Source organism: Brachyistius frenatus, unplaced genomic scaffold (genome assembly GCF_029030835.1).
Source record: "Brachyistius frenatus isolate BFR_SWC_R1_liver_20210118 unplaced genomic scaffold, ASM2903083v1 Contig_33, whole genome shotgun sequence".
Classification (NCBI taxonomy): domain Eukaryota; kingdom Metazoa; phylum Chordata; class Actinopteri; family Embiotocidae; genus Brachyistius; species Brachyistius frenatus.
Genome location: NW_027210632.1, coordinates 443468 through 465384, shown reverse-complemented (window position 1 = coordinate 465384; position 21917 = coordinate 443468). Strand labels below are relative to the sequence as shown.

Here is a 21917-nt window from a genome sequence, read left to right as displayed (position 1 = left end):
GCCATGTCTTATGAGAGCCTACTCTGTTCTCAGGTGTGTTGCTCTGCATTGTAGGATAAAAAAAAAAAAAAAAAAAATCGACATCGCTTTTCACTTTCCTACTTCCTCGGTTGGAACATTTCAAAGAAGAGATTATTTTGTCTTCTCGTTTTATATTTAACTCACCTGATGTTTTACATGCCAGCTAATTGTACATTCAAAAAAACCATCTAATAAGGAAATGTGTGTACACATGGACCAAAACATTGACCCATTTAAAGCTTTACAGTAACAAACAAAGTTTCTCGTGCGTCACAGGATGGATTGTGTACTTTTATCTACATAGAGAAGTACTTGTTCTTTTAAGGGGACAGGGTCCTGTGTTGAGCAACACCATTTGCTTATGTAAACCAAGCAGAAATCCTTCCTGTACTGTGGAAGATGTGGATTGCACAAGTGAAGTTCTGAGAACAGAGGCTATGACAGGAAAACAGACATGTGTAAGAACCTTTATTTGGAACTGAAGCTTTTCATCACTTCCAGGTTGTTTCTTTCCACACGACCGCGGCGAAGTTAAGCAATGATTCAGGAGTCTCTAAGCTTAGGCACTGGAATCAATAAATGGAGCAGGCATCTGATTAATATTCCTAATATCGGGTATTAGTGCAGCTCAATGAGACATGAGGACTTGCATCTTTGTAGCTTATGAAGAAATCAAAACTATGAATAAGCACAAATGGAATTATGCCGTAAAAAATAAAAAAAAAAAAAAAAATTCAACCAAAATTATTTTCATGTTAGGAATTCTCTCAACCAGCTTCATGAGGTTGTGACCTGTAGCTTTTCCAATACTCTTAAATCAGTTTTTGGGAAAAATAGCAGCGCACAGCTGAGCACTTCAAAATCGATTTACAGGATCAAACAACTCTTCATGCATTTCCTTTTACATGCTATTTGCCTGTATTATTTGTAGAAGTTCCCTGTGTAAATATATGCATTTTTCCTACATCATGTCTCTCTACTCTTTTGTAAAAATCAAACTCCTTAATAGGGTCATATATCTCTTATTTAATTGCCTTTCATATAATTCTTGTTCCTCTAGATTTTAGCATAGACTAATTTTATTATTACCAAAGTTGATCAGCGTTTAGGGCACATGCCAGCACAGATTATATGCACATTATTATTTATTCATCTATAAATTTAGACAATTTTCTGATGCAATTTGTTTCACAATTATATGCATCTTCTTGTATTTAACCAGACTATAAAGCTCTCAATGTTCATTTTCTGCCAAATATTTTTGTTTTTTGGGCATTCGTATTTCCTTTTGGCTCAGGAAACTCACCCTCCTTAATTAAATGGACGGTTCATTCACAGCTGGATTATATTGTGCGATCCTCTTTGCTGATTTCCTTTTTGTCCTCACCAGTCTTTAATTAGTCATTTCTGCAGGATTCAACACTGATGATGGCTTTTAGATCAAATGCAGTTTTCTTCTTTTTTTTTTTTGCCCTCAATAAATGAAATATTATTGAACTGTGAGTGCTGGTATTCTTTCTTTTTGACTTTTGAACGCATTCCCACATACGTTGAGCACTTGCTGATTGCTTTTCCATCACTCTCCATTCCAGCTCATCCCAAACCATCTCAGCTGGGTTTAATTTGAGTGATTGTGGAGGCGATGTCATCTGAAGCAGCTCTGCATCTTGATCTGTCTTGGTCAAACAGCCCTTAACGAGCCTGAAGGTGTGTTTTGGGTCATTGTCCTGTGGAAAAATTCTAAGGGGATGCGGTGTTGCTACAAAATGATGTGGTAGCAATGCTGATTAAGTGTTGCCTTCAAATTTGAATAAATCTCCCAAATGAATCCCCCATACACCATTACACCTCCTGTTCTCTGCATCTCACAAAGATACGATGGCTTGAACCAGAAAATCTTAGATTTGGACACATCAGATGGAACAATTCATGGAGAGATGTATCGACTACTTCAACTTTGGGAAGCATTAATCTGGGCTTTACTCTGAGGTGCTATTAATTGCTCAGGCTGGTAACTCTTATGAAATTCTCTGCAGCAGTGGGAACTCATGGTCTTTCTTTCTTGGAGCGGTCTTCATGAGAGCCGGTTTAATCAGCCGGTGTTGGATGCTTTTTGCAACTGCAGTTGAAGAAACTTTGAAAGTGTAAATGACCTTCATGTCTTCAAGTAATAAGAAGCTGTCATTTCTCTATACTTAACTGAGCGCTTGTTGCCTTAATAAATTACAAGTAAAATACAGTTGTTTTCAACACCCCAACACTACCTCAGTACAACCCAAGTGATGACATCAAATGTGTTCAGAAGGCAAGAGAATTCCACCAAATAACTTTTAACGAGGCTTCCCTGTTGACAGAAAGCCATTCAGGTGACAACCTCATAAAACTGGTAAATTTATTGTCAGCAAGGCAACCATTTTTTTTTTTTTAATTATTGATGTTTTCAGGGTAGAAAATGGTAAAAGAAAATGAAGAAAAGCTCTTGATATATAATGCGGGACTTGAGGTTAAATTTAAAAGGGAACAAAACAGCAAACAGTAGCACCGGCTTGTTTGAACAAGTGTGCAAACAAGGTCCTGTGGGAGCTCTGTGGAAAACTAATTTCTGGGAAATTGCTGTGTCTAAATACCAAGAAAGCGTTTACCTGTGGAGGCTGTTGGAAGGCCTCCACGGGTTGTGGACAATTCAGTAATACACAGCAGTAGCAAATACCAGTTTGGTGAGCCTTTAGGTTGAGTGTCAGAGCTCCTCATTCAAGTCACTGCTCTTGTTTGCATGTCCATTTGTCATATTACATAATGTTGAATAGTCATGTGCCTAGTGCACAAACTTCTAATACAACGAACTAATGATGAGAAAACTATTTTGTGTAGAATTAATGCAAAAGATATGAGTGCATTGTATAAAATCTGCACTTGTTACATTTCCAGTATAGATTTTTATTTGAAAATAGACATTTAGTTAATACATGAACTGTTTAGCTGCAAGATGAATATTTTAACTTAAAAAATGAACTATACTACTTTCACCCAAACAAACAACACCACACAAAATAGATAAACAACAGCCATGAACTCAAACACGCATACAAAGCAGTGCATACTAAGTCACAAAATATTGGAAATATCTCTCCATACATTATTTACTGAACTCAACAGAGAACTTTTTATATTCCTTGTAACATCGTTATACTGCACAGTGAAAGTAGGGCATTTTGACTAGAATGCCTTTCTTTGGTCAGTTCGAGATTAAGTTGGCCTTCTCGTTTCCACAATGCGGTGAATCAGGTATGAGGACCCCTCCCTGGAGAGCAGGTTGAGTTTCTAATGCAGAAACCACAAAGTCAAGAGCAGGATCTGCGACAACAAAAACGGTGCCAGGTTTCAGCTGGAAGTGAGTTAATTGAAATTGGATTTATGCCACAAGGTTAACAAATCAGGTGATCACCTTACCTACTTGCTTTTCAGAGGTACAGACTCTTTCTTTCTTTCTGTTTGGTTTCCTCCTCCGATGCACTAAAATAGAACACGGGGAAATTGGATGAGGAAGCAGACCAATATATTGACAGATTTCATGCAAATGGTTTGTGTCGCAAATACAGTGATGGTACATGCAGTTTTAAGTTACTGACAACCTTCCATACACAGAATTAGACACATTTGTTTTACAGCAGGTGACTGTTGGAGCATAGACTGACTGGTAAATTGAAAGCTTCACGTTTCGACTCAGGTCCCTCTTTGCCAAAGCAGTCCGGTGCAGCGCCTAATTTACTGCTGCCATCTCCCCAGTCTGCCTGTCAATCTCCTGCTACGTCCTACAAAGTGAGCGTAGAATCGCTGCCCCATTTGTGGATCAGCCGAGAATAAGGCTGAGCTTCAGAATCGCTTTTCAGGACTCTACAACTTGATCTAAGTCAATTTTAGAAGAAGGGCTTACATTGCAGTGTGTCAGCACAGACGGTAAAACTGAAGCTTTATAGTGTAATTTTCAACCTACCTGTTAACACCACATGGAGCAACAGAGTGACAATAATGATGCTGGCAAGGCAAACACCAGCTGGTACAACAACCCAGGTCAAGTCCCAAGTAGGTTGATCGGTGATGATATGACTGTCAGGAGATGACTGATCTGTGAAGAGAATTTACCATGTTTAGATGGATGTGCACATGGCATTGATTGGGTCTTATGTGTGTCTTTTGGAGAAATAGTTTTGAGAAATATCCTTATTTGAGTTTTTTTGCAGTTAGAAAAGAAGTTTGATGCCTCTTGTTCCTTCGAAATAAAGAACTAGCAGAGATAGCTTAGGTCAGCATTAAAAGTAGAAGCAGTAAGAAAAGTTTGTGCATAACAAGTAAATAACATGTTATCAGTAAACAGTAGGTGCTGGCGGGTAGATTTTCTTCTTTATCTTTGGACTGAGCAAGGCTAGCTGTTTCCTCATATTTCCAGTCTTCGTACTAAGCTTAGCTAACTGGCTACATATTGAGTTAAAGTGGTACCAATCTCTTCCACGTCTTTTGAGTATAATAAAAAAAAAAAAAATCTTTGTTTATCAGGCTTTTGAAAGATGAAACAACCAGTACACATCCTGTTCCCCTCTGTCACTCAAACCATTATGTTCCAAGTTATCTGTAAAGTCATTGTAGCACAAATAAAAAATACTGAAAGCATATCAAAGGGCTCTTAATTTTAGTTGGAACCTTTTATGTTTACATGGAATGGTTTCATCTGTCGTTGCACACACAACTCAAGTGGAGTAAATGATGCTGGGGCACAGCATTATTTTTCAAAATGACATCAAGAAACCACTTAACTAAACTTCAGAGGCGCATACATTTGTGAATATCCATATTTTGTAAAAGAAGTACTGGAAATGATTTGCTTTTCAAACTAATGTATCGCCTCAGGTTGTGATTGTTTTAAGAGGAAGGAAAAGTTGGGTTAGATCACAAGATACGAGCACAAATGTGGAGAAGGAGAAATTCTTCTGTAGTTTGTAGATAGCAGCAGTAAAAACTGTACTTACTGCACTGTTTGAGACAGTGAATGACTGTGACAGCATACTTCACACCAACCATTTTCACCTGCGCAAATAAAAGAATATTCAAAGTCGTAATCTATATATTTGAAAAGCTATTCAGTTTTACCTGAAAGGTTCAGTTCACTACACAAACATACCTGGACACAAGAGTTGCATAATTTCCCTGTCAGGTTTAAGTCAACAGCTTTGTGTTTCTCCTGAGAAAAAATACAAAAGAAACTATTGTTACCACCACATGCTTGTATGCCTCCGCCAACCAGTCAAGCTGCTGATGTTTGTACAGACTAAGGAAGTTGACCTTGGATCTTTTAGATGTAAAATGTCATCACTTCATAATTTTATCCTGTGAAACATTTGTCAAACCTTGTCATAATAAGCATTTTAATTATTGCATTAGGGCCACAAACATTGTTGCGAGGTCACAGTGAGCTTTGACCTTGACCAACAAAAATTCTGATCAGTTCATCCCTGAGTCCAAGTGAACATTTTTACCAAATTGGAAGAAATTCTCTCAATGCCTTCTAGAGATACAGGACGGACAAACCAACAGACAACCAGAAAACAGGGCTTTGCTCAGAGTGCAGGCAAATTGGATTTGCTACTTTAATCAGATGTTTGGGACAAACTGTACACATGGTTATTTGCAAATGAACAGATCCTTTTTGGTGTGTCCAGACATTACCAAGCTATTGCATGGATTGCTGTGGCAACAATACAAGTGCAACTACGCTGGCGATGCGGGTTTTCAACGTGAAAGCTGCTAGCATTGAAGCGAGAGCAGACTTCTTTCCATGGACTGCTGTTGTCTTTCTCCAATCACGCCAAAATGTCCACTCTCTTATAGCAATCTGCTAGTAGTAGCATAGATTCTGCTCACTCTGTAAATGACATTGCCACTGTGTCGCATTGCAAGTGCCACATGAAATCGAATCTGAGAGCATCCAGACTGAGACGCATCAGTAGAAATTCGATGAAATGTAAATGTGGTTTGGATCCTGTTTGAAAAAAATCCAGTTCATGTGTTCTTTTGCTGTCCAGACTTTCACAAATTAGATCTGGATACAATATGGATATGGCAAGAACTGGATTTGGGCTGGCAGTCTAAACAAGGCCATAGTGTCTCTGGCCTCAGCTGTCGTCAGTGCAGAGGAATAAAAAAACCTTTAAGCCCTTAGCCTGCAAATGGTGTTGAAGTTGGCATGGTTTTTGTTTTTTTTATCTTCTTTTTGATGTGCTATGAACAACTCACTCAAGTGTTCAGGAGATAGACATAATTGAGCAATATCGTGTTTGTGTAAGTGGATGACTTGCCAAAAACCTTGTCATTGCTATAAAACACAATTTTATAAGGTATAATTACCTTTACAACAAACCTCAGAGAAAATGTGTTGCTTCCCGGCAACAGAAAGGTAATATACAACAAACAGTATTTACAACAGGTTGATATGTAATTAGTGGAAGCACATTCTGAAAGCCCCGTCATAAAACACAAATACAAGGCATGAGGTCATCGTATCCATGCAGCTTTTTAGCTGGATATGAAGATTATTTAATTAATGTCTTTAGAATCTGTGATGGAATCTGCACTGCTGATAATAATTCACAATAGATTAACTTTCTCTTTGGTACCTACCACTTGCAAGTGTGTTTCATTGTTCTGGCACACAGGATGACCTGCAAACTTCACACACAGCCTCAGAGAGAAGGTCGTAGTGATCTGTGACCACACCTTCACTTCTTCACGCCCCTGTTGTCTCGTCACAACCACGTCCCATGCTAGAAATTATGACAAAGTTATCAATAGTGACCATAATTGTCATGATATAATCTGCTGTATAGGTGGCTCTAAATTCTCTGAGGTAGATTTGTTGCCATGGACTGAAGTAGCATCACCATAGATAGTCATGTGATATGATAATATGATATGATTAGCCTGCTGATTTGAGAAAAAGTGTCACCTTGGAATCTCCCATCAGCAAAGGGGCACCTGGTCCAGGACTGAGACCCTGCAGTGAACTGAGGAAGATATTACATTTATATTTTTAAGTCATCCAGCAGTATTATAAAACACATTACCATGTTTTTAAATCCTAAAACAGAGAAGCTTGTTAAACACATTATGCCATATCCACAGAAAATAGTTTAAGTGAACAACTTAACCACCATATAAAACTAGACTTTACAAACTGTTAATTTTTTCCAAACATGTATATATACGTGTCATTTTTTTTTCTTATTCCACAGGTGTAAATGTAAATGTAAAAGTTATTTGGTCACCAGTTAACTTGTACTGTTGAAATGAGCTACAGTTAATTATAATTTACAGTTTTTTCTTTTTAGTTAACTCGTGATGGTACACCAACCAGGCCCACCTAGATATAAAATAAATGGCTTAAAAAAAAATGTAAATACCAATAGCATTATACTTCCCAAAACAAATATGTAATGTTTTAATCCCATTTGTGTACATTTTTAAAACTATGTCCACCTATGTCACCAAATATTTGTAGACAAAATTTTACATTAATTCCCAGAGAGAAATATTTATACGAGGTGTGGTAAAAACGTGCCAAGAGTTGCACTTGAACAGAGTGAAGCAAAGTAATGAAGCAATAACGTTCCTGAGTATTCGGTGTTAGCTCGCTTGATCAACATCAGCACCTGTGTTACACATGTTCTTGAGCAGAGAGCGCTAATCAACATTTGCGTCAAACTCGGGAAATCGGCAAAGGAGACCATTGAAATGCCTCAGAAAATCCAAGGCAATGAGCCGTGAGAGGTGTTCTGAGTAGCATTTTGCAGAACCTCACTGACCGATACAGGACAAGGCACACCAGGTCACCCAGAGTCTGATGGGGATTTTCTTTGTCATTTGCGGGGCTGTGCACCTTGAATTTGTCCCCCAACGGTGAGACTGTCATCACCGAGTTCAATTGTGATGTTCTGAGACGTCTGAGAAAAAAAACGTTCGGCGTAAACCACCTGAACTGAAGAATTATATTTTATTACGATATTGTTGGCATGTTTCAAAATGTCAGACTATTCTTTTATAACAAAGACAAGTAATTTGAACTGCCACTGAGTTCTAGTTGGCTAACCTGGTGAAAAGGGCGTGCAATCGTATACAAAAACAGCAGTCTTGGGTTACCGAAAACGGAACAAATATGTTTTGCTTGTTAAGTTTCACTTTGCACAGTAAGTGAGAAGTAATCTATAAATACTAAAAGCAGTGGCACTGTTCTAACAGATAGGATTTATTTCAGCCCTGTTGTTTCTCTACAGTGAAACTATTAAAGCGTTAAAGAGGGAAAATGATCATTACCTTCATGCACAGTTTCGGGTGCGGGTCCACTTTAGTAAATGTTATCTGAAAAACAATGACAAACGAAAGAGTCATTAACAAAATATCATCAGTTCCTAAACATAAAACAGCGCTCCTACTATTACTGAAGTGGATATGTACATATTTACTTTCGATCAAACTGACTAATGCGTCACTACTCTTGTTCTGTTTGGGTTTAGACATAACAGGTCTTTTTAGGTCAGCTTTAATCAGCTTTCAAATGAGACAGTCTCTGCATCACCGGCTATTTTCATGTAACCCACATGAAATACAGGGCTACTAAAACCCCACATGCCATTTAGAGGTGTAGTTCTATCATTTCAGGTTGAAACGTAGCGCACCATCATTGTTTCGAGAGGGTAAAGAGTGGCACGAACAGGTAACTGTTCTTGGTATGAAACGGCATATAAAAGTTGACTATTTTCACATACTAGTGTTAATAAGCTGTTCTTTAATGAGAACCTCGGCTGTGAACAGGAGAGAGACGGTTTCTGCCGAATTAATTGTGTTCGAAACTCCGATGAGTTGAAGCACACACTCCAACGTACTTTGGTGCATGTTGTATCATTGAATTTTCTCAAAAGAATTCTTAGAAGTAGTAGTTAGCTGCAAGCCTGCAACGTAGCTGGTCAGTGGAGCAGGTTACACATTAAAGATGCATTGCACTCATTCTGCTAACACTGAAATCTGTTGATTTTTTTTTTTTTTTTTAATGATTAACCCACTGTAATGATTTGCAGTGCAGTTACACTGTAGCTGAATCAATTTTGTTAGTTAAATACATATGTTAAGTGGGTATTATTTCAGTTCATGTTCATGGGATGCGGTGTGGCCAGCCGTAGGACCCGTCCACAGAGGACATCTGAATTGCTTGATTGTTCATTTAAACACCAGATAAGAACCAACACACACTATGAAACCGACCTGGGTAGAACACAGGAATAAAAAATAAAAAAACAGTCCTAGTGGATTCATTACACACATGGACGGAAAAGAATCAGTAAACACTTTTATTGGACATAATTTGTTACTGGCATAACAAGGACTATCAGCAAAGAATTTCCTGCTGTCGTCCCAACTTTTTATCGCCTGTGTAAGATATAAAGAATGCTTAGTCAATGAGGAAGACGTTGGCATAATAATTTCAGACTGCTTTTTTTGTAAACAGCTGGCATCACAAACCACATTCACACCAGTCAATGACAGGACATTTTCCAACAATGGGACCATCTCCTGTTCAAATTCCTGACAGTTATTATCTATCACTTGGTGTCACAAAGTTGGGTCATTTTTCAGACAGTGACTAATTGCTATATAACATAAAGCACCAGACAGTCTGTTTTTAAAACCCTCTGTCATTTGTCTCATAAATGTAATCCTTTCTGTTAACTGCGGTAGTTCTGGCGTGCCTATGTGTACAATCATGAGCACTGTTGGCTCACATGCACAGTAACGTTAAAGGTATTTGTGGCCCCTACCAGCAGCTAGAAGCCTTGCCAGCTAAACACAGCTCGCTGTTTTTGACATTTTAATAGTTTGTACCTTTTCTCTGCCAACATTCCTGGAGGAGTGAGGCAGATCCACGCAGACACTGTCCTCTCTTTTCTCACACAACGAAACCACAGCCGTAACTGGACAAGAAGGCTCCCATAATAGAGTCTTCTCCACTGGGTCAAAGGTAATTCCAGTCCACAGTTCCTTGAGACCTGCAGGCAGATGAGGTCACAGTTATTTTAACTGAGAAAATATCCGGTTTTAGTTACAACAGAACACACTCAGTTTTGTGTAAAATTAGTTATGACTAAAAGGAATCAAATGACTCACGGTCTTTGAATGGGCACACCTGGACTCTACGGGCATCCGTTACAACTGACCAACCCTGCAGCGAATTTATTAGTGAGTATCAAAAGTTCCCTTTCTTGGAATTTGTGAATAATAGAAACATATCATAAATGCTGAGTGTTGGTTTGAGCTTTACCTCAATACATAGGCAGGGCAAAGGTCGAGAGTAGGAAAGTATGACGCTTTTTACCGGTTGCTCCTTCTTTATCTGGAACGTAAGAAAAGTTTTTAAACTTGAATCCATCTTTCTTTGGTGTAGATGTATGTGCTAAGTAATGGTTCTTGTTTTTTCTTGTGTCACATCCTTGATTCGTCACATTTTTTTCAACAGAATCTGACACCAGCTTTCTATGAGAGCTTTCAAGAGTTTTAAAACAGAACATCTATTATAGACGACTCTACGGTGACTGGAAGATACTATACATTCATTGAGTTGTGCATCAGATAACGGCACTGCAATCATTAAAGTTTGCTCTGTTAAAGTTCACAGATAATTAGTGAGTCAGTAAATTCTAAAATACAACACGAATGAAGTGCTGACTCACTAGAGCGGAAAGCTTTCAACTTACGAAGGGATGCCCTAAAATCATTAGCATGGCTGACCACATGGCTCGTAATTTAAAAGGATGCTTTACTGTGTCTACTTTAAGTGAACACTTTGCAGGGCAGTTGAGCATTTACTGTTAGCAATGGATAAGAGGTGGAATATTGACAGTAAATTCATAGTCTCTAGTTACACTAACTTGCATTGCTTAGGACACAAAATGAAGAGGGTTAGATGAGCTTCTCTCAACAGTCCAAAGTCCACATAGTCCCTGTACCATCCACACTTATTGTACCTTAATTGTAGCAACCTTGTTTTACAAGGAGAACATTGTATACATATCTGTTGTGTAGTTCTACTTTTCTCACACTGTGGTACTTAATGCCAGATCTTGTAGTCCCTTTACCATGTGCCGTGTCCTGTCTCTCAAAAAGTTGAGTTCATATTCAATATTTTGCAACACAAAAAGCTGTTCTGATGCTCATTTCCAAAAAATAAAGGTCTCACCAGTGTACTGGCCCCCGTGCCAACACAGATGAAATTCTTGTGGCACAGACGGAGTAGGTAGTCACGATCTTCAAGCATGTCGGACACATTAACACTCAGCTCTTTCATCTCTGGGTTTACATCGTACGACAGCCTACCAGCTAAAAGAGACAAAAGAAACAGTGAGACAATTTTGAAGATAGAATGGGGCGGACGTTAGGATCAGTTCATCTTTGGGACCAAGTGAACATTTGTACCGAGGCATTCTTGAGATCACTCTCAAAAGCCTGGGACATACGAAGGGAGAAAACTAAATCTTAACAGGTGCGTTCTTTTTTGAATTTGTCTGACTTGAAAGTAAAAAATTGCTGACGCACTCGGACCACCACTCACAAAACATGTGTAACTCAGGTGCTGATTTTTATCAAGCGGTGAACCTTGGAGTACTTAATCACAAAGGATACATCACAACTTTGTGCTCCGTTTGCACGCAGCAGGAGCAGTCTCAGAACTTATTGATCAACCTGCGCACCTGTCCCCAAATTATAACTTAAATCATCTTAAAGGCACTTAACATCAGAAGTGCTTATAAAAAAAATGTTTTTAAATGACTAATCAAGAAACAGAAGCCCTGTTCCATTGCAAAATGACATTATGAGTCAGCAATACTGCAACACATTTGGGAAACTCCAAAATCCCAGCAGCACGTAAACAGCTCATTACGGAAAACCTGCACAGCTGTTCTGTAGTTTTTATTTAAAAAATGTATTACCCCCAATATGTCATTGGCTGTTTAGCTAAATCTACACACACTGTATACTCAAAAATATGTGTTCTAAAACATTCTCAGGACAGACAAGTTTCAATCAGTCCTTTGGCCCACCTTAAATGAAACCTAAGTCATGTTTTATAAAACCATTTACAGGCTGATGGGTAAAGCTGTATGGGGTGACGGCTGTAATGAGGTATAAGAATTGTATGTAAGACATAATTATGCATAGTTTGGTTAAGAAAAATTAAGAACTTACTGATGCATTCTGGGACATGTCTTTTCAAATCCTCATTGATGCATTCTGTGGAGAGATGTACGATATTAAAAGATTAAAAGTACCCTTGGGAAATGACAAAAGAGACAAGAGAGATGTGTCAGAAGACCCTCCTAATACAGTTTTCTCCATGGAAATAATTTACTTTCATCTTAACATAGCTGGGGATCACAGTGTAATGTTGCCTGTTTCTACCACATACGTACAAGGAAATACTTGGCGTGTTGCATAACACCATTTACTGACTTCAGTTATTCTTCAGCTGACTGTGTGTTTTCCTATTCCGGTAAACGTGTGTGTATTCTCACGTGGAGTGTGATAGGTGCTGGCCAAGGTTACACCACAGTAGTTTGCCACTGTTTTCACCGTTACTTGCACTTGTTGGCTTGGAGAAATGGCAGTGCAATCATTCTCAATCTCCACCTTCAGGAAAAAGACACAAAAGCTGTCACGTCTGCCATGGTTCAGCAGTGTAACCATGAAAGCTGTTGTGTTTGAAGTAAGGCATCATACACAGCAGTGTAACCATGAAAGCTGTAATGTTTGAACATACATCAGACTAATTGCTACCATTCATCATTTATTTGACAGTTCAAGTAACTGATGCAAAAGATACATGCAAACAAAATGTTCCACATGTCACAGAAAAGTATATTCTCCATGAATCTGTTGTTTGTCATCTGTTGCAACGTTATTTCATTCAAAGTCCCTCTTGCATCGCATTCTGGATTGAATTATAACTACATGCCAACAAAATGTCCAGTGATACCGACAGTGTTGTTAACTTTACCTGCAGTCCAGTCATTCTTTCTCGTGAAGTCCTTGTAAAGCTGAAAGTTTGGCAGTGTGGCATCATCCCTGCGGTGATGGTGCAAAAGGTAACACCGTGGATGGACTCTGTGGGAAAAAAAATGTCCCGGAGCCAAAAGTTGGATTCAATTCACATGGCACAGTTGCCAAACAGTGACTGTTAATCAGTTAATGTTTTTGGTGTGAGTTGGCATTATGTTAGGTGCCATACAGGAAGAACAGTGTTTAATGGCTGAGCGGACTACAGACTTAATCAGGAACTCTGTAAAGGTTATTGCAGAATGTGGCTGATGTGGAGACAACTACATATGTCTGCCAACATATTCATTTTTACCTGAACCTTATCAGATTGTGCGGTTTGTTTGCAGAATCAGGAACATGAAATGTCCATTGACATATCCAAAATGTAATGGCATAAGTTTGACAATGGAAAGTGTTTGTTTTTATAAATGGCACTTCCCTCCCTGTTAACCTTTGCATGCCTTTAAATGTGTCATTGGTGATAAACATCTCTAACCCTTACTAGTCTTCACGTTCGCTTGATTCCACCGAAAAACGGTCATTTAAAACTTCCTCAGGGAAACAACTTTAAATCAGCTTAGTCACAACTTCTACAAGTGCAAAGGGCAATCACAGTATAGAGAATATGCCATAAACCTATAAAGCAAAGGTGGTGTAGAGAAGTTTTAAGTTATTGTTTTTAAATAGCTTGCAACCTACAGTTGCCACCAAATAACAAGGAATTTTTATATAATTATATGAACTTTCAAGTTATTCTAAAGACATTAATAAATTTGACCAATTATACATGAAAAAGTAATTATTTAAAAAAACTTCTCACTTAACTTTAGTTACCCAATACTTCTCCACCTTTAAACTATTCCAAGTCCGCCACACCTACATCTTTGTTTAACATGTATGAAAAAGGAAAACAAAACATTGTGGTTTAACAAGAAACCAGTCGATGATTTGAGTGTTATCTACTGACAATGAGCAGCTTTGTTCGATTCTATACCCCGTGACTGCAACTACAAAAAGCAGTCCAGATGTTTTGTTCACAAGGCAAATCTGACCAAAACCCAAGTGATTACTGAGTCTAAACTTCTCACTTTTGTTGGCAAGCCAGCCAAGAAAACGCAACAAAACATTTTTAGATTAACTGTGGTGTTCAGTGAGATGCATTTCATCTCTTTTGATAAATGCTAACTGCCTCCACGTCCTACCGCTGCACCAGCGAAAACGTGCCCAAGCAATGCTTCCATCGAATGTTTACAGATGATACTGATAAACCCTCCACCCAACTTCAGGCAAAACAAGTGTTACTGGGATTGATGTAATGCAATTACTGAGTTCTTGATTGTAATCCGTTACACTTGTCATTGCTAACACATAGTAGTTTCATTACTTTAATGTTACTGAGTAATACTTCCAAACACTGTGAATTGGACCACCAACATTTAATTGTGATGCCTTTAATCAAACTACCAAGTACATTTATCTGGTAGAGTGATGCATCAGAGGTTGGGAGCTCAGTCATTCAGTAATTCAGCATTGGCATTGAAGCGTATTATTCCATAAATTTCCAGTTGAAAAAACAAACTGATGGAAGCTCAAAGGTTTTCTGCTTGTGGGATGGATCTGTGGATGGTTAGGTTGAGGGTTTGCCATTTCGTTGTTATTCATGGTGGACACACAATGCTTTCAAATGACTTGAGTGAAATAACTCAATGTCCCGCAATAATATTTGGTGCCGACATGAAAACACTCCTCATGATTGCAATAACTTTGGCAATTCACTGACATGCAAAAGTACTGACATTTCAATCAGCCTCAGCTATACATGTTGTGTGCATGTAGTCCACGTTGCACGTATTTTAAACCATCACATTTACATACCAGAAAGTTGTAAAACTGTTTTGATTCGTAGGTGTAGTGAGCACTTCTGCCTCCCATCACATCTCATGACTGTGGAGAGGCTGATGTTGTGGAACACGGAGGTGGTGTTGAGGCCTTCAGCGGGGTTCTGACATGGAGTTGGGAACAAATCTACGCAGGACAGGAATAAATGTGAAACATAGTATTTTTCTGAGCCTATAATGACATATGGCCAATGTTTTTTGGAGAAAAAAAAACAACCAAAATTTGCCAACATTTATATGTGCATGTTTGCTGTCAAACACATTGTATAGATGTGTGTGCTATCATGAGAAACAGGCTGCCATGCCAAATGAAGGCTCAACCGTGTACTCCCACTGTGCCTCATTGACAGGATCACTGAGCTATTTTCACGCAGCAACATTTCCACCATCATAATTCCTTTTTATCGCTTTCTGTTCTTCAGACACACGTGTTTTTGTCAGTGATGTGTTGTTTGGCAGATGTACAATAAAATATAAGGCCTTTATTTTCATTGTATGTCATTTCATGTCTTTAGCAACGTAACAGTAAAATGCAAAGGTATTAAATGCAGACATTGTAGGCTCTTGACAGCCACACACACAATACACAATATTATGGTGAGTCATTGGCCAAAAACATGTCCTTTGTGCATTGCTGCACATACGATGTAGCAGCCACGTGTGTCTGTACTCACATCTTTGCTTGGGCTTGCAGTGAAGTCCCTGCAAAAAGAGAGAAAGCCAAGGCATTCAAATGGAACTTTTTTTCTGTGGATATTTTGAGTAGGAGCTTCATTAATTAAGTAATTCTTAAAAGAAAAAACAGTAGCAGCTCTACAGGAAAGGGGGATTCCCGGCCAGAAAGGAGATTTTTACATCCTCATTACTGCTTCAGGCAAAACGGAACTTGCATGTATGTTTCCAGAGATGCAACAATGTGCATCATTACCAACACGTCCTCACTGAAAGGACAAAATAGGTTTATTTTCAATAACACAGTGTTTTTAGTGCTCTATGTAGGACCAACACTTTCTGATAACTAAATGACAGAATAGCTCATTTGCCGAAATGACATTCTGCATGTAGCCGATAGAGAGGAACAGTGACAGGCACACAGGACCTCCACCATCATGTAAACGTAAGTACGTTGTAAAATGGTCGCACATGACAATCGTTATGTATGGGAAGGAAGTTAAATATGTTACACGAGTTATTTTTGCCTACTAAGTTAAAATACATCAATGTTCCCTTTGTTGAGACACGGGACACGGACAACGGTCTCCTGGATGTAAGTCCAGTGTCTGACCAACCCTGCCTGGCTTTGCCCGACTATTGCACACAGCTTCAGTCTTCAATATGGAAATGACCATGTACACATCAAGGTTTGCCAGCCACTGTGAAGGTCAAACCAATCAGCAACTAACCTCCTTATCTCCCGTTATTTCTACTATGGCCACGAAAGGTTGGAATAAATGTAAATGTTGGCAGTATTAAGCTTCTAGCACAGAGGACCTACATTTGTTCAGGGAAGGATGGTGGAGTCAGTAAATATAATTTGCTTAGGCACGGTTCGAAAATGTCAAATACATCCTGGTTCACTCGTCAATATGCTCTTTGAAAATTAGTCCACATATCTATGTGCAGATTCCTGCACTAAGTGATGACGAACTGTGTTAGAGTATGTTTTAATTTGTATAACATGGAGAAAGTAATTTATCTTTCTAAATATTATTTAGAAAATGTTCTTTTCTTAATGTCAAAATGTTAACAGATATCTGGAAGGCAATTCAGGGATTTTTTTGGGGGGTTGGGGGGGCACTGTTAGCTGCTACAACAGGAAACTTGCAAAAGTGTAAGAATTATGTGTGTGGGGGGCATAACACTGAGGAAAAATAGGTGAAGCTAAAATATTATAAATAATATAAAATATAATATAGTAGAAAAGTCTGTTCGGGTCACTGAGTAGGGCATAAACAAGGTTTGTTACCTCTCCACCCAGATAAGTTTGCAGCTGTTTCCTCCTTTTCCTCCAGTAACTTATTACCCAGGTATACGTTCCGACCTTTAAAAAGCAAGGACTGCTGTAGACACCAGCTGTATTAACATAAGCCCAAGCTAAAAGGCTATCCTCAGGGAAAATATTAAGGTGACTAAATGGGTGAGTCAGTGACAGGAACTGTGTACAGCTGTGCTCAAATTCCAAGTTTCCCCCCAAAAATAAACTGAAATACAATTGATGTCTTTATAAACCAGAGTAGAATCAGTATGTAGCCCCAACAGTGCATAGTAGCAGTGACAGTAATAGTAGTACAGGAAGTAGTAGTAGCAGTATTACAGAAATGATTGTAAACAGGGGTGTATTCTTTTTTTCTCAATGGAAACAATAAGAAGCAGCATCAACAGTATTAGAAGTCATGTAATATTAGCAGCAGTAATGTCAACGCCATATAGTAAGATCTAATAATAGTAGCACAATGACAATCTGAGTGCAGTATTTCTGTGGGTTTAGAGGTGCTGAGGATATAAATTTACCTGAGAACACTTGGTACCACATTTCTCAATCCTGTCCAGTCTTGTATTTTCTGCTGCAGCTCCATTCAGACCCAAGCAGTAGTAAAACATCAGCAAGTACATCCAAAGGATCATTTTTACCAGCCAGCAGTCCTCTCTGCTTCTTCTTCTTCTTTTTCCGGTTGAGTGGCAGGGTCAGATGACACTTGACTAATAGATAAACAGCACGTTGAATAAACTCTTTTGTTTATTTTGTCCTGAAGATATCCTGTGTGTAGTGAGCACACAGAGTAAATGACTGCTCCTGAAAAGAGTTTATTCTCATATTCTCTCAGAGGCGGAGCTCTGTGGATGGGTTTTCCTCTTTTGACAGCACTTCCAATAACATTTCAATTTTGTGTTCATACAAGTCACTGAACACCCTTTTATCTTAATGTCATGGCAGTGAACCATAATTAAGTGGAAAATACAACAAGCTGTGACAGGATTTACTGGAAAAGAGGAAAAAGTCAACTATGACATTTATTATTATTTCTTCAATTCATATTCAAAACAAATTTTCAGGAGGAAAAGAGCTTGGCACACCTTTTTACTGAAAAAAAATAAAATTAAAAAAATTAAAAAAAACTTTGTTTACTGTCAATACAAAAGTCCTGCTGCTGTACTAGTCTTGCCTGAACTGGCAATTGGCTGAAACTTGATAGCATTATGTTGTACTCGCCTTCAAAAGCTTTTTAAATGGACAGGGAAAGGTATGCAAGAGATTTAGAAGATATGTATATAATTTTTCTAAGGATTCTTTCATGTTCACGAGAAGGTCGTATTTCTCAACATTTGGTTGATCTGTCAACTGGACAAAGACTTTGGGAAGTTAAATGTCAGGGTTTACAATTAAAACAATTAGAGCATGAAATAAACTTTCTCTTGGCTTTACTCTACAATTTCATTCGCTTACATGAGCAAAATTCTGTCAGGGTGAAATTAGGTAGGTAGGTAGGTAGGTATATACTTCATTAATCCCCGAGGGGAAATTTTTTCGCCACAGCAGCATACATACAGAAGCAATAATAGAAACAATAGAATAATATAATAGAAAAGCAATAAAATAAAATAGCAGTAAATAGCAGTAAAAAATATAAATATAAAATGCACAGTATATACAGTATATATACAGTACATTATATATCTATATATATTATATACAACAAACCAATAAACACAGTCAACATATATATATATATATATATATATGTATATATATATATACATACAGTACAGTATATATCTATATATATAATATACAAGCAACCAAGAAACACAGTCAACAGTGTTATTGTACTGTGATGGATTTTGCCAGAGGTGAGTTATTGTAAAGTCTTATGGCAGTGGGCAGGAATGATCTCCTGTATCTGTCCTTGTGACAGCGGAGCTGGAGGAACCTTTTAGAGAAAGTGCTCCACTGTCCCTGCAGCAGGTGGTTGAGAGGGTGGACAGGATTATCCAAGATGGACAATAGTTTGTTCAGCGTCCTCCTCTCCACCACCTTTTCCAGACTATCTAGTTTGTAGCCAATGATGGAGCCGGCCTTCTTAACCAGCTTGTTAAGTCTGTTGGTGTCACCGGCTCCAATGCTGCTCCCCCAGCAGACCCCAGCGAAGTACAAAGCACTGGCCACAACAGACTGGTAGAACATCTCCAACATCTCGCTGCACACATTGAAGGATCGAAGTTTCCTCAAGAAAAAGAGTCGACTCATCACCTTCTTGTAGACAGCATTGATGTTGGTCTTCCATTTCAGTCTGTTGTCGATGGACACACCCAGGTACTTGTACTCCTCAACCATGTCCACCTCCTCTCCCAGAACTCTCAGCGGTTGTGGAGCCGTCGTCTCCCTCCTGAAGTCGACCACCATCTCTCTGGTCTTGGCCACGTTCAGGAGCAGGTGATTTCTTCAAGCTGGAAGGTTGAAGATCCTATACCATTATAGGGCGGTTATATACTTATTTTTTTCATGTAATAATTCATCTAATTTGCCATGAGTAACTTTGAGCCTGAAAAGTGAAGCCAATGTTAATGTTAAACTGAAATACCACTGAGGGCCCCTAGGGGCTGCCTCCAAAAATTCAAGAAAAATTTGACTTCCATTGAAAAAGCATAAACTTCTCATGAAATACAGAGTATGCATTTTTTTTTTTTTTCCCACAAATCATAATGGTTCCATTAACTAAATCCATCCCTTCGGATCAGGGACATGTATGTTTGGGGGGGCGTCCCTGGTGTGATTGAAATGCCTGGGATGCAATCATGTTTCTGGTATAGGTGGGCGAGGCCTGATTTATTTTTATTATTTTCATGTATATTTATATTGAACCTCACATGTTGATATCCTCTCACTGTCTCACTGTCATATCTCGTCACACCCTTTACACATGTCTGTTTCAGTCTAATTCTGAGAAATGCAGAGTACAGATGAGTCAAACATGAACACTTCTCACACCGTCCCTGATGTCATTTTTTCATTTCCAACAGAGTTCATACAGACCGTTGGTACTGATAAGAGCGGAGTCATTGCAAAATAACTAAAAGGAATGTCGTGTGGCAAACTCGGAACTTCTGACAACTCCAGTGTTGGGCAGGAGACATGGAAAAGCTTGTAACTTCCAAGTTAATCTCAGGTTATTTGATAGTCTTTATAGTAGTTAAGTCCATTACAAATGAATTTGGGTCAACACAAGTTCAAAGGGTTGTAATAGAAGTCTGCAGCATGTGTGAGACCAGGAGTTTCTACTGTTTTTTTTATGATCAGGCCCAGTAGTTCTTTTAAATGCTGTGTATGACATCAAAGTGCAGAATCATAAAAGAGTAATGAAACAAGTAAAGCTGATTACCACCATGCCAAGTTTCATATCAAACAAAACTAAATGTCATGACGTGCCTGATGTTAAATACAGAGGCTATGCTTTCACAACACAAAGTGATTTTTTTTTTGTGTCAAAGATACAACTTAAAAAAACAAAAACAACATCTATATTTCCAGTACTAATAATAGCTCATCAGCTATGTTGTCACAACTGTTTGGCCAAACACACAAATGTGTAGGAGATAAGCACCCACAGACACACCTGGAAAATCCATGACATAGACACACATTCAAACGGTGCCAGTCAGGTGTGAACAAACAAGCATGCAATTGCAAATTACCTGGTTCTGGCACATATCCCAGCTTTTGACTTCGTTGAGCTTCAAAGAAGAAGTAGTTGAGATGATACAATACTGATATGACCTAGATTCCAAGCAAAGATAAAGGATAGAACTATTGACATCGGATCTAGTTGTTGCATGTGTTTCTGTGTAGCTCTCGTTTCTATTTCACAGAAATTTCATTGGCTTGTTGGTGGGTATAACTTGTCCGTCCACTTTTGTGTGATGGCTCTATCTACTGGGGCTTCATGTGTATTACAATACAGTATGTACAGTCCCCCCCCCCCCCTCCACAGTCATAGTCTCAGGTTAAAGATTGAGCCAGCAGTTATAATTGTAGTAAATTGTTAAATCAACAGATTTTGGGTTGGAGGCCCTTCAGCTGTAGGCTGACATCGTGGTTGTTGTCGATGAGAGACTTGTGTGTTTTCAGTGTCCTGAGCGACAAATTCACGGAGCACAGCCCCACAAATGACAAAGAAAATCCACCTGGTTGCATGCCTGATTCTGTTGTGTCTTTTTGGTTTTGGACAGTGACGTTGTGGAAAAACTCGGATGTCACTATAAACAGCTCATTTGGCTTATTGCTTCGTTGCTGTAGGCTTCATAAAGCATTTTTAGGTGCTACCAATATTCGGAGTCTGACACAAAATGTTATGTTCATGAAGAAATTCCCGTGTGAAGGGACCAGCGCTCACAAAAAACGCGTGTCACTCAGGAACTGTCACCATACACCATAATGATGTGAAAAAAAAAACTTTATTGACTTTGTATTTCATGAGAAAAGTTAAATGGGAGTCTTTGGAGCCAGAGCCTTTTTGGAGCCAACCCCCAGCGGCATTCGGTAGTGTTGCAGTTTAAAGCCCTTCTGCATTGGCCTCATTTTTCATACCCAGAAGCTATGTCCGCTATTATACTGTACAGTCTGTGACTCACGCATAGTAACTAGCAAGCCAAGCAATTTCCCAAAACTTTAACATGACATTTTCTTTCCTATTTTGCCTTTTATAGCACCGCCTACTGGTCATCTCAGGACTGACAATGCAGAACTGTAAAGCGCTTATTTTCAGAAGGAAAGTGCTTCTTGCACTGAGCTCCTTTCAGATGTTCTTGGGTTACTACGGCCTGTGATGGCTATTGGACTGATTTACCGTTAACCAGCTGTCAGCCTTTAAG

At 38.7% G+C, this 21917-nt stretch overlaps 1 protein-coding gene across 4 annotated transcripts; it reads right to left on the bottom strand.

Annotated features, from left to right (window-relative positions):
* Positions 1 to 2948: 2948 nt before the first annotated feature.
* Positions 2949 to 17795, bottom strand: il17rel (interleukin 17 receptor E-like). 4 transcript variants are annotated; one of them, XM_069700191.1, is made up of 18 exons: positions 17562 to 17795; positions 15725 to 15752; positions 15028 to 15177; positions 13112 to 13218; positions 12630 to 12744; positions 12304 to 12348; positions 11297 to 11436; positions 10382 to 10453; positions 10228 to 10282; positions 9946 to 10109; positions 8383 to 8427; positions 7019 to 7076; positions 6694 to 6836; positions 5198 to 5257; positions 5046 to 5103; positions 4016 to 4147; positions 3472 to 3534; positions 2949 to 3375 (listed from the first exon to the last, which is right to left on the bottom strand). In XM_069700191.1, the coding sequence occupies exons 1-18, from the start codon at positions 17673 to 17675 to the stop codon at positions 3257 to 3259; spliced, it is 1668 nt and encodes a 555-aa protein (XP_069556292.1). In that variant the 5' UTR covers positions 17676 to 17795; the 3' UTR covers positions 2949 to 3256. The 4 variants fall into 4 exon arrangements, with proteins under 4 accessions (XP_069556292.1, XP_069556293.1, XP_069556294.1 ...); XM_069700192.1 differs by having other exon boundaries at positions 2949 to 3342; XM_069700193.1 differs by having other exon boundaries at positions 2949 to 3342; positions 3476 to 3534.
* Between the last annotated feature and the right edge of the window lie 4122 nt (positions 17796 to 21917).